Source organism: Opisthocomus hoazin, chromosome 6 (genome assembly GCF_030867145.1).
Source record: "Opisthocomus hoazin isolate bOpiHoa1 chromosome 6, bOpiHoa1.hap1, whole genome shotgun sequence".
In the NCBI taxonomy this organism is placed as follows: domain Eukaryota; kingdom Metazoa; phylum Chordata; class Aves; order Opisthocomiformes; family Opisthocomidae; genus Opisthocomus; species Opisthocomus hoazin.
Genome location: NC_134419.1, coordinates 22,731,855 through 22,742,691, shown reverse-complemented (window position 1 = coordinate 22,742,691; position 10,837 = coordinate 22,731,855). Strand labels below are relative to the sequence as shown.

The following is a 10,837-nucleotide window of genomic DNA, read 5'->3' as shown; positions in this document are numbered from 1 at the left end:
GAGGGACAACGCGACTCTCGCGGTTCGGAAATGAGAGGGGTGAGCTGGCAGCTGCTGGTTCCCCGCCTCTGCGAGGCGGCCAGTTGCGAGGAGAAGGAACCGCGAAGCCGGGCCGCGGAAAGGGGCTCGGCCCCGGCGAGAGGCGGTGCCTCTACCACTTCCCTTCTCTCCCGCCCTCGCCTTGTGCCGCTGTGCTCCCCCGCGGGGATTGGTCGGCTCGGCCCCGGAAGGCGAAGATGCCACTTCCGCAAAGTCCGCCATCTTGTCAGCAGTCGGCGGAGGCAGCGCCCGGTCCGGCAGCCCGCGCTCTGGTGTGGCGCGGCCGGTCGTCCGCCTGGTAGGCCGCGTGCCGCTGTGCCCTTCCGGGCCCTGAGCCGCCATGGCCAACAACAGCCCCGCTGTTGGCGCCGGGAACTGCCAGGGGCAGCAGGCGGCCCAGCACCAGCCTGGCGCCGTCCCGCCGGCCCAGCAGCAGCTGCAAAGCGCAGCCCCCAAGCCGGCAGCCTCAGGCAAGCAGGGCAACGTGCTGCCGCTGTGGGGGAATGAGAAGACCATGAACCTGAACCCCATGATCCTCACCAACATCCTGTCGTCGCCCTACTTCAAGGTGCAGCTCTATGAGCTCAAGACTTACCATGAAGTGGTGGACGAGATCTACTTCAAGGTGAGCTTGCGGGCCGCGCCCTGGGGGCTGCGAACGCCTCGGGGCTGGGCTGGCGCCTGTCCTGAGCCTCCCCGGGGCTGGGGTTTCAGAAGGTTGCAGCCTGTGTGTTCTCTCTTGCTTTCCTGCCCTTATCGTACGGTAAGTATGGGAGCACGTATCTTTTTTTTTTTGTTGCTTAACTGGGGGAATCCGAAGTGCTGCCTTCTCTCTCTTACAAAAGAAGTGTGTTTTGTGTCGGATTTGGAGTCACTAAGTCGGAAGTTGCTTTTGACGTGGGGAGCGTGGCCAGGGCAGTGGGGATGAAATGGCCGTCTCGGGGCTGCGCTCTCGGTCGGGAGGGCGGGGGGGCCCGAGCTGCATGCCGCTGCTGGAGGCGGGCGCGCCTCTCGGCCCAGGGGTTGCCAGTGCGCCGCGCAACTGCATGAAAGGTTTGGTGGTGGCTGTAGGTGGCTTTAGCGGGAGTTTGCATGTGGCCTTCTTTCTTATTTAGAGGTTAGGATCCCCGCCTCCGCACCCAATCAAGAACTAGTTTAATGTATGCTTCTCTTGGCGTTAGGTCTGATGTTCTGGGAAGGTAATCGGTCTGTATCAGTGCACCCATGTCTCAGTTCTTGTTTTGTTAGCAGAACTGAATCAGTTTTGGAGCGAAGCTTCCATTAAGTCAGTCTCCCGAGTAGAGGTATGCATAATTAATACTCATCAACACAGCCACATTCTTTGTTCTGATAACGAGAGCAAAACTTAGAGAATTCAGGCTATTGTCTTCAGTTAGCTGTACCTTGGTGGTTATTAAGATTTTTTTCTCAGGTGAATTGGTTCTTTGTGATAATGTTACTGTGTTAATGGGTTTCAATATACTTTGAAATAAAAAAAAAAAGGCAGCCTTTTTGTCTCATTTAACCAGGGCAAGTCAAGTTACGTAGAGCACTATAATTGTGAAAAATAACTCTGCGGAAGTATTTTGAGATTTTTGGTGCTGTTTGCACTTGTGAAGACAGCACTTCTCTGCTTGCAGCTCTTCTGCTTGTGCTCTGTCATTTGGAGTGCACTGCTTAATTCTCCTAATACTTAGAGTAACACAAATCATCGACAAAGCTTCCCTTCAGTTAATTTGCCACTTGCTGCATATGAGCTAGGAATAATTCGTTCTGACTACCTGAATGGAAAGCAGCGAAGTTTATTTTTGAAAGTGATGATAAAAGCTGAAAAATTTATAAAAGAAACATATTGTCAGGAAATTTGAGAGCTTACTGTATTTTACATGGACCCTTCCAGATGTAGTAAAAATATTTGATGTGATTCATCGTCTTAGTATTGGCAGACTCAACTGTAGTAGGTCAGATAGTTCATTTGCTTGTCTCAGTGTTTCATTTGATAAGTGGCTTAAGCTGAAATTGGGGAAGAATTTTGACATACATTAAATATCTGCATATTGATCCAATATAAATAAGTTTTGTTTACTGAACTTGACAGTTATTCTGACTCAAAACTGCATGCTCAGTAAAGAGAAAACTCAGCCCCGTAGTCCTGAGTAGTAGATGCAAAGGAGAAGATAACTTAACCTGGTGGTTAAGGTACTTCATTGATACTTAGTTTTAAGATTACTGAGAAATTGCTGGCTTTTTTTTTTTTTTCTTTTTTTTTTGGCATGAGAGCGTAACCCACCATAGCAGGTCTATTTTTGGGTGTATTTGTCTTTGGGAATGAAAATAAGTGGCTCATTTAAGAAATTAAGAATGCTGGGTGCTGCATTCTCAGGAAAGCTGATCTTAAGTTGTATAGGCAGGGACCATCTTTGAAGATATGGATTCTGTCTAGATATTTGAATTAATTCACTTGTTCTGGTTTCCTGTTTCAGTTCTGTATCTGTGAAGGGAATGACTTCCTCTTTCTTTATCCCTGATGTCAGCACCATGTGCATGTCCTCAACTTCATTTTATCTATGTGCTTCCAAGAAGTTAAGCACATGCAGCAGTCTTTCTAGGATCAAAGCTTTAAATATTGCTTTCTGAAATGAGTATCGTTTTCAGGGCTTTTTATTGATACCTGTCAAAAAGAGCATGTTTGTATTGATTGTGGGCAGTAAGTGTAGCCATAATTAAAAAAGACGTGAAGACTGCCATTGTGATAGTGTCATACTCGATCCTTTGACTAAGAAATACTTTTCATTTGCTGGGAGAGGCAAAACAGTAAATAATCAGAAGGATGTGCAGTATTATTTATGTAGTATTTGTGAACATCTCATATTATGCTAATAATACAGGAAGTCATAGTGGATTTTGAATTCTAAAATGTTGGCATCTCTCATCTTTCCTATTTGGATAAGACTGCAACTTCAGCCATTAGTTTGTCTCTGATTTCATGTGATTGTGTGCATAATTAGTTTTGCTTCATGTATTATTAAAGAATTTTAATTTGTGAGCTACAGTACAACTTGGCCACAAACTGTTATCCCCAATCCAGTGTAACACCATTGTATCTTTTTTTGTCTTGCTTTTACTTATTTTTTTTTTTAAGTTGACTTGTTTAGGAAATATACTTGTTTTTTGAGCCAGATGTTACTTCTCTGAATTTCACTATTTCAGATGTAGCTTAGGCAGTTTTATGGTTCTTGTTTACGATTCTTGTTGTCAAATTTAAAGGAATGGTGTTGCTTAACTATGTTCATGCGGTCATCTCTACGTACATCTCAAAAGATTTGAATTGGGCAAGCTTTACTCGTACTTAGGAACCATTTTATCTGAGAACATCACTTCAGTCTACAAGAAAAAACACTGGCTTTTTAGATTAAAATACTATACTTTATATACATCTTTCTTTTGTCCCAGTTGTAGGTGATATTCAGAAGAAGTCTCTAGCTAAGCTCACTGCGTAAATAAGATTTACGAATACAAGACTTTAGATTTTGACTTCTGTAGCTGTCATCTCCAGGTATCACTAAATTTGTTAAGAGACAGTTTAAATAAAGTTTTCTGTGGTGACTAATTGTTTAGTCACCATAGAAAATAGTAATGATGGGGTTTAGCCCTAAAGTATTTGAAAGTACTTGGGAGTACAGAATAAGCATGGCTCCTTGCTTTAGTGTTTTTGTGTGTCTTTTTTTTTAACTACATCTGTGATTTTGGCTGTAGTTTCTTAATATGGTAATTTAAAGAGCCAAATGCTTTGCTTTTATGACAAAGCAGACTTGATCTTGAGTTTGGTAGGAGAATACAAGCTATTTAATATTGATTTAGGATATCCATTGTTTAAATTAGGTTTGTATTGATGCCGTGAAAAGCCAGAGTTGAAGACTCAATAGTCGGAAGGCTATTAAGTAGATATTCTTTATTACGGTGCCGGGCACACGGGGGGATCTCTCCTCCAAACATGTGCACCGAAGAGACACAGTTAGTAAGTATTTATGCTGTGTTAACATACATATTAATTACATTTCCAAGAAATGCTTATCATAGTACTGGTTTTTCCAAGAACTCATTAGTAGATGATAATGTCCTTCAGTCGTTGGGGGTCTTGAGATCATCTTGCAGCCTCCTTATCTCTGTAGTTTGCATACCTGCTCTCCCAAAGCCCAGCCGCCTAAAGGAATTATTTGGGAGTCTTTTATCTTACAACTGTCCAAATTATTCACAAAGAACCAAGACTTGCTTTGGTAGTGCAATGATTCTGATGTCCTGAAGTGATACCTTTTATCTACATCCCTTACGTGTTACCTTTGTTACATTCACAGGTATCAGTATAGGCAGCTAAACATTATGGAGGTTGTAATTGTTATTTTCTTTCTTTCCTCCCCCCACTCTATCCTTTCAGGTTACGCACGTTGAACCATGGGAGAAGGGGAGCAGAAAAACGGCAGGCCAGACAGGGATGTGTGGAGGGGTAAGTAGAAGTACGTGCCTGCTTAAATTTTTCTATTGGGTAAATAAATTACCCAAGCATAGCTAAAACTTGATGTATGTTGTCTCAGTCAATGGATATAAAAGTATTTATTAGAGAGTTGGTATATTCCCCTTGCTTCCAGAGCTGTGGATGCAAGTAGTGTTACTTTTTCCACCTAGGTCTGTTTGTAGATTTAGATTTTATCCTGTGTTAGTTCGTATATTCTTTTGTAGATTTGGGATAATGTCTTTGTGACTTCCTGCATTGTCACCTAACTGTTTTCTTTTGAAAGGTGCGGGGTGTTGGAACTGGAGGAATTGTGTCTACTGCCTTTTGTCTGCTCTACAAATTATTTACACTGAAACTCACTCGTAAGCAAGTGATGGGCCTTATAACTCATACTGACTCTCCATATATTAGGGCTCTTGGATTTATGTATATTAGGTAAGTGTCAATATAAACAACTCATGACTAATTTAATATGCAGAAAGCTGTATTAAAATTTTACATTCTTTTTGTACTTAAAGGTACACACAACCACCAACAGATCTGTGGGACTGGTTTGAAGCCTTTCTTGATGATGAAGAGGTATGTCGGCGAGGGTAATAATTTGTTTTCTTTTGTTTCTTTTCATGTTACTACTTTTGGTTTAAATGCTATTTGATAAACTTTTCTGTAGTTTGAATGCTGCAGTGTTATGTTCTTATACTTTTATTTATTAGGTGTAGGAAGCAGGTCTGAGCTGGGACCCGGGTCATTTTTCATAGATTTCAAAGATATAACAGAATTTTCCATTGGTTAGGATGTTACTGTGTCAAATATTACAAAGCGGTGTGAAACAAGTTTATTAAATCAGAATGCAGACAGCAGGCTGCGTGAGTGCAGTATTTAGAAGGAGAATTATTTTTAAGCAAGGTATAGTAAGTCCTGAGTGCTAAATTTGCATTTATTACTGGGACAGGGCGAACCGATGCATACGTAGAAGAGTGGGAAGTATATAGTAGAAACCAGCATTCACCTTGAAAATATTATGAAAAAATCTCTGTGGCTGTTATTCATGTCCTGGAATAACTAAACCCAGGATTTCTTCAGAGGGGAAACAAACAGCCTAATTACGGTGTAAGATGGCATTGTTTCTACTAACCTTAATGTCTTTACTAATGGGGCAAAGACAGAAACATGAGTTGCTAACCGAAGAAGTTCGGTAAAGAGGCTGCATTGTTACGCAGTCAGATAGGAGAATACCTTTGGTACCATAGTCCTGATTTACTGTCTGGAGAAACAGAGTAGGAGCTGGTGTGTGAGTTTTTTTGGTCTATGAACTTGAATGTACAGTCTGCTACATACTGTTGCAATTTGTATTTATTGAACAGGTTTTAAATTATATCATAGATTTAAGAATGGGACAAGAAGGATCACTTCCCTCTTCAGTGTCACAGTAGGCATCTACTTCAAGAAATTTCAAATGTTGTAGTTGCAAATGAAGTCTGAATACTTGCATTAAAAATAGTGTTCATTATACCTGTATCCGACTGCAATGCAGTGTATTTATTTTAAACAGCTTCTTTCATGCTAAATATCAGAAACACTGCAAAGGAGACAGCTGTTGTTTCAGGTAAACCTGTATTATTGTACATTTGTAACAAAAATCAAAACATTTAAATCTTCATTGCATCACTGTGGTATCCTCCTTCCCTCCCAGGTGATGCTAGTTAATATGAACTCTTCACTACAGTGTTGCACTGTAACTTATGAGGAGGATTGAAGTGGCTTCATTTTCAGGGTACCGCAACCAACTTTGTTCCCAGGACAGTAAAGCGATCACAAGTGCAATTCACTGTGTGGGTCTTAACTGGTTTGTTATTCAAAGCACCTTTTTTAGTTCATGTATTTCAGTTCTTGCAGATACTGGTTATCAGCATATATTTGTTTATTGTTGTTTGAAATCTCTAAATATATTTTTAGAATTAGTGTTTCTTTCCCAGCCACTTTCACTAGCTTTGTGTTATGTGGGGAAAAAGTGCTTGGGGCTGCTTGTCTTAAGTTTCTTACCAGTCTTGGTCAAGCTCAATAGGATGAAGCAAATTTATATATATGCAATCATTTAAACCTACAGGATTTTTTTTTTCTCCAGTTCTTTAATATGTGGAAGAGTTTCATCTTTTGTCATGCTGCTGTGAAAAACTTCCCAGGATACAGAGTTACTTTTCAAAATGCTGCTTATGTTTATTTTGTTTAACTGTACATACTCTCCAGGTGCTACGTTTAACTCCTTTTTTTCTTCTTTAGATCTCTGCAGCGATTATATTTGGAAAAACTGTATATCTGAACACTTAAATGTGTGTGAGTGCAAGCAGTTTTACATTTAGATTTTCTCTTCCTGTTTAGATAACAAATCTCACTTTCCTTGTGTGCTTGCACTGTAGGTTTGGGACTGACAATAGCTGACTAACATGTCCTGAGCTGTGAGAGGGCATAGCAAGAAGGCCTTCATGCGGTAATGACCCTTTTCAGAGACAATGGTCATCATGGATTATGCGTTTCCAATTATTTGTTCATTTATTTATTTTTTTACATGTTTCTAAATTAGAAACCTCACTGCTTCATGGCAGTTGGTTTGCTATTGCTTCCAATTCTGTTAGGATGCCATTTTGTACTGGAGGTTTTTCTATGATCATTTTTAGATAGGCAATGATGTAGTTCTTAAATGATTTAGGCCACAGGGTTGGGTATGATAGTACACAGTTGTACATCCACAAAATGGAGTATTAAATGTAGTTTGAGAGGACTTCTGAACTTTGTGGCATTTAAATAAAATACAAGATCATACCATATAATCAGACTGTGTAAGGGGATTTCGCGTTAATCTCTTCATTGACAGTCCCTTACCATCCAGATGGCTGCAGGATTAAGTATGTGCCTGCATGCATATATATTAAGTCCCATTCCCTATCTAACATACTGCCAAATCCAAGGTTGCAGAGTTTGAATTTTTCTAAGGAAATATGTTAGAATATGAGACAAGTAAACTTTCATAATCATAGACTTCAAGAGGGCAGTAATGTAGCAGCATTTTTTTTGAAAATCAGTAAAAAATATTTTTGACCATCAGGTTATTTTTTGCTTGTATTTTTTAGGACCTGGATGTGAAGGCAGGTGGGGGTTGCATTATGACCATTGGGGAGATGCTTCGTTCCTTCCTCACTAAGCTTGAATGGTTTTCCACGTTGTTTCCAAGAATCCCTGTGCCAGTCCAGAAAACTATTGACCAGCAAATTAAAAGCAGACCTAGAAAAATCAAGAAAGATGGCAAGGAGGGGATGGAAGAAATAGACCGGCATGCAGAACGTAGACGTTCAAGGTCATATACACGTTACTTTGAAAATGAATCTTAATAGTTCAATGTTGAACTGCTTATTACAGAAATGTGTTGTTTTTTCACGGAGATAGGTTTTAAAGCAACAGGTAAAACAGTTATGGATGCTAATGGATTAAAATAATCAGGTGGTATTTGGTATTAAAGATTAAATAAAGACTGTTTGCATGAAGTATAAATTGGAAAGTAAAGAGGGTCCCTTAGCTTGAAAAGGTTGTGTTTCATATTGAGTATCTTTTATTTTAAAAGGTCCCCAAGAAGATCCGTCAGTCCCAGGAGGTCTCCCAGAAGATCCAGAAGCAGAAGTCATCATCGGGAAGGCCATGGATCATCTAGTTTTGATAGAGAGCTAGAAAGAGAAAGAGAACGGCAGAGATTAGAACGTGAAGCTAAGGAGAGAGAAAAAGAAAGGCGGAGGTCTCGAAGTACTGATCGCACACTAGAACGGAGGCGAAGCAGAAGCCGGGAGAGATACAGAAGCCGCAGTCGAAGTCGTGACAGGAAAGGAGATAGAAGAGACAGGGATAGGGAGCGAGAGAAAGAAAATGAACGGAGCCGGAAAAAAGAGAGAGATTATGATAAGGAAAGAGGTAGTGAGAGGGAAAAAGATCGATCTAGGGAAAGATCAAAAGAAAGGAAAAGTAAGGGTGACATAGAAGAGAGAAGACACAAGGATGACAAGGATGACAAGAAGCACCGGGATGACAGGCGGGATTCTAAAAAAGAGAGAAAACATAGTAGAAGTCGAAGCCGAGAAAGAAAGCATAGGAGTAGGAGCCGAAGTAAGAATACAGGTAGGCGCAGCAGAAGCAGGAGCAAAGAGAAGTCAAGTAAACATAAAAATGAAAGTAAAGAGAAGTCAAATAAACGAAGTAGAAGCCGAAGCAGAGGAAGAACAGGTAGTATTGAGAAGTCCAGAAAACGAGACCAGAGTCCCAGCAAAGAGAAATCGCGCAAGCGTAGCAGAAGCAAAGAACGTTCCCACAAACATGATCACAGTGATAGCAAGGACCATTCGGACAAACATGACCGTCGAAGGAGCCAAAGTACAGAACGAGAGAGCCAAGAAAAGCAACATAAAAACAAAGATGAGACTGTGTGAACTCTTTCAGAAGTGGATCACATTGAATCCTATAAATGTTTGATTAAATCCTGCTTATTTTTTCTTAAAGTTGAGATTGTGCAGTAGTTGATGAGCACTCTTCTCCAACCTCCCTCTAGGCTTCAGATTGTCATTTCCTATTTTTGGGTAGGGAAGTGCCTTTGTAAACCCATTCAATGCATTGACGGTTTCAAACCATTTGTTTAGTTTAATTCGTACTGCAGAGATTGCTCTTGCAGTTTTATTGCTCAGATGTTTCTGAAATGTACAGTCTGTACATATGTCCTGAAAATGTTTTAATTCCTTTGGCATGGTTGCCATGTTGGTTAAATTTGTATGAGGCAATAAACTGCCACTAATTCTATTTTCATTTTGGAGACGTGAAATTATGGTTTGTATTCCAAAGTTGGCATGGCTGTGCTTTACAGAATAGAATGGATTTTAGAGTTGGATCTTGAATGTGTATTATAGCCAAGATATTTATGTGCATACAATGTACATTGAGGGCTGCAGATTTAGAACTAACATTTATGTCCGCTGTACCTGCTCTTTTTTCAAAAGCTTTTGAAGTGTATTATGTTGTCGATTACCACTGGCATTAAATTGAGAGTAGACTTTCAAGGAGATAGTGGTTTTGATGCAAAGATTTAGATTATGTTTGGGCTTGTTTAGTAATTCTTTAGAAAGGCTACCTCAGGTGGACACTGTAATGGTTGACAGATGAGTACCATAGCCATCTATGCATTCTATTTGTTTAAAAAAAAAAAATCCATGTAAGCTTCCTTTTTTTTAAAGCCCACAATTTATCCATTTGTGGTCTTTTTAATGTTCTTAATCAGCAACTGCATTCTATCATTTCTGATAGTCTTGGTCTAATAAAGGCATTTAAGATGTAAAGAGGGAGGTAGGAAGAAGAAAATTATTACAAAGGATTTCAGTTTCAAGCTTCCAAAGCATTTTTATAAGTGTAAACATTTAAAACAAGAATTACCTGATAGTGTCCTTTTTTAAGTCGTATTTTCTACAGATAGTAAGGATTACAGTTTGTGCTGAACATTTCATCTGGCAGACTTTTTTTTTTAAGCAGGTTGTTAGAAGCAAAAACCAAAATGCACTACAGAAAAAAACCATACCATTAAAGTCCGAGTCTATTTGATTATTCTGATGACTTGTATGCCAAGTGAGGAGAACCATCTGGAATAAATTCTCGATTAATTCCTTTGTATTGGGTGTCAGCTTTTCCCTGCATGTTCACTGACAATTGAAGAGTGTTTGGGTTCCTCCGTGTTTCGTTTTCAGACTAAGGGATACTTTGTATGAATGAGGGATTTCGTAGCCCAAAAATAGGAAGAATGTTAAGTGTGACTCATCCATGATCACGAAGTGATGTGAAGGTAGAAATAAATTTAAATTTGTGCCTTTTTTGATTCTGTGTAATGCAGGTCATCTAGGCATGATATTAAATGTTAGGATTTTTTTTTTTTAAACCTCCAGAAGAAAACAAACAGTGCTTGAATTTCTAACAATACACTTCATTTTGGAGTACTCAAAGAAGCAAAAATAACAAACTTCAATTTTTTCTTCTTCGCTGCTCTTCTGTATTGATTTCTGAATCATTAGTCTTTCCTTTATCATCATGATACTTAGTATTCCAAATCTTTTAATACTGAGGTTGTTCAGGTATTGTCTGCTGATATTTTTGTTACATGATTTTAAATTTGAGCTTGAAGCAGAGTTTATGCTTTGACAAGTTCATTCCATTGCGGTGTAAAACTAAAATACCGAGCACTCATTTAATAGAGCAAAATTATGTTGG

At 39.6% G+C, this 10,837-nt stretch overlaps 1 protein-coding gene across 1 annotated transcript; it reads left to right on the top strand.

The window, feature by feature from the left end:
• Positions 1-262: 262 nt before the first annotated feature.
• PRPF38B (pre-mRNA processing factor 38B) lies at positions 263-10,246 on the top strand. Its single transcript, XM_075422224.1, has 6 exons — positions 263-664; positions 4,475-4,543; positions 4,836-4,987; positions 5,071-5,131; positions 7,681-7,904; positions 8,169-10,246. The coding sequence occupies exons 1-6, from the start codon at positions 380-382 to the stop codon at positions 9,019-9,021; spliced, it is 1,644 nt and encodes a 547-aa protein (XP_075278339.1). The 5' UTR covers positions 263-379; the 3' UTR covers positions 9,022-10,246.
• Positions 10,247-10,837: the final 591 nt, after the last annotated feature.

What these genes read in the sequence shown, in the direction of transcription:
- PRPF38B (XM_075422224.1), top strand. Translation starts at nt 380, where the DNA reads ATGGCCAACAACAGCCCCGCTGTTGGCGCCGGGAACTGCCAGGGGCAG. An exon ending in CCTTTCTTGATGATGAAGAG is followed by an intron (nt 5,132 to 7,680) that starts GTATGTCGGCGA and finishes TGTATTTTTTAG; the next exon opens with GACCTGGATGTGAAGGCAGG. An exon ending in GCAGAACGTAGACGTTCAAG is followed by an intron (nt 7,905 to 8,168) that starts GTCATATACACG and finishes TTATTTTAAAAG; the next exon opens with GTCCCCAAGAAGATCCGTCA.